The sequence below is a fragment of the Frankliniella occidentalis genome, unplaced genomic scaffold (genome assembly GCF_000697945.3).
Source record: "Frankliniella occidentalis isolate FOCC.00 unplaced genomic scaffold, Focc_3.1 Scaffold57, whole genome shotgun sequence".
NCBI classification, from domain to species: domain Eukaryota; kingdom Metazoa; phylum Arthropoda; class Insecta; order Thysanoptera; family Thripidae; genus Frankliniella; species Frankliniella occidentalis.
The window spans coordinates 286,446-287,934 of NW_026267187.1; the positions used below are offsets into that span (position 1 = coordinate 286,446).

General features: G+C 37.1%; 1 protein-coding gene across 1 annotated transcript; it reads left to right on the top strand.

Annotated features, from left to right (window-relative positions):
* The first annotated feature begins 10 nt into the window (after positions 1–10).
* Positions 11–1,194, top strand: LOC127749469 (uncharacterized). Its single transcript, XM_052267694.1, has 3 exons — positions 11–157; positions 278–987; positions 1,096–1,194. The coding sequence occupies exon 2, from the start codon at positions 341–343 to the stop codon at positions 932–934; it is 594 nt and encodes a 197-aa protein (XP_052123654.1). The 5' UTR covers positions 11–157; positions 278–340; the 3' UTR covers positions 935–987; positions 1,096–1,194.
* The last annotated feature ends 295 nt before the right edge of the window (positions 1,195–1,489 follow it).

The window sequence follows — 1,489 nt, forward strand, 5'->3', positions numbered from 1 at the left end:
AAAGGCCAAAGAAAAACCTGGTGAGCCTACAGACATCGACACACTAAAAAGAGCCATTGCAACCCAACTTGTGGCCTTGTACAAAATATTTTTTGAAGACAACCCAGGTGTCCAAACACATCCAGGGAGAAAAATATACAACAGTGTAGCTCAACAGGTAAAGTAGACGTTTCACTGTAACATTATATTTTGTTGAATACTTACAGAGTAGATATGTAGAATTTGTTATTAAACAAATGCATTGCATTGTAACTAATTTACTTTCTTTACTATGCAGGTTAAAATAAAATTTGGCAAGGCTGTTCAAGACACCATTTTGGGGCGTGTTGTGGGAGACGGCATGTCCAGTTTTGTAAGAAACTTTGAAAATAGCGTTGACAATAAAATGCGCAAGTACTGCAGAGAGAAAAGCTCCAGAAAAGTGGTAAAGGGCCGTGGCACAGTGGGTGTGCTCATTGATAAATATCAGCCAACTGTGAGAAACACACAAGAGCAAGAGGGCATTAAGGAAAGCATGAAAAATGAGCATGGAGCTGACCCAACTGTTTGGGATTGGGATGCCATCCACAAACAACTTACGGAGTCATTTCCATTGCAGCGACAGGAAATTGTTGATGCGAAGGATGGTCTACTAGAACCACAACAAGCAGATGCTGAGGAAGCTGATGAACCGCCTGAAAAAATGATGGAGAAACTGAAGAAAAGTTGGCCATTCCTTTTCACCATGAATGGTATTGAGGTCCACTACAAGATTTTAAGTGGAAGAGACTTATCTCGTGAAGTGACTGCACACATCACAAATAAGTTGGACATTGTAATAATGTACTTGACAACATTGTCTCATGCCAACATCCAAAACTTGGCGCTGAAGATGAGAGTGGAGCAAATTGGCCAGTTTCACGATACCAATGTTAATTTTTGTTGTGCATTGTGATGTTGGCTTGCCATTTCAAAGAAAATACTAGAAAGCTCTTCGTGCAAGTTGAGGTAAGACAGATTATAATAGTTAACTACAATTTACACATTTCAATTTTCGATTAAATTTTAGTTTATTATATACATCACTGAGTAATTATGCTGCTTTGGGACTTCCAGAAAACAGCACATCCATTAGCATTTGAATTCAATGTTCTGGAAGATCTGAAGGGGCTGTGTATTGTTGCACTAGGTGAGTACCGAGCTGCACTGGTAACAGAAAAGGCCATTGAAGTTAAAGACAAGTACTCACCATAAAAATTAATAATACTATTTTTGAAACCACTAGTCATTCCGAATACAAAAATTCAAAGAATTGATGAACATATTATAGTGTCAATACTTTAAATAGTATTTCAAGTTTCAATGGTGCCTTCAGATTTAATAATAATTTGCAGTTGCAATAAGGGTTTACTGATTAGGCTTTTCAAATTAGCAGAAATCCTTGACAATATGTTTTTGAAATATGTTTATATCTTGTGTTTCTTTCTAATAAGACACTGACATGTTTGCG

What these genes read in the sequence shown, in the direction of transcription:
- LOC127749469 (XM_052267694.1), top strand. Translation starts at nt 341, where the DNA reads ATGTCCAGTTTTGTAAGAAACTTTGAAAATAGCGTTGACAATAAAATG.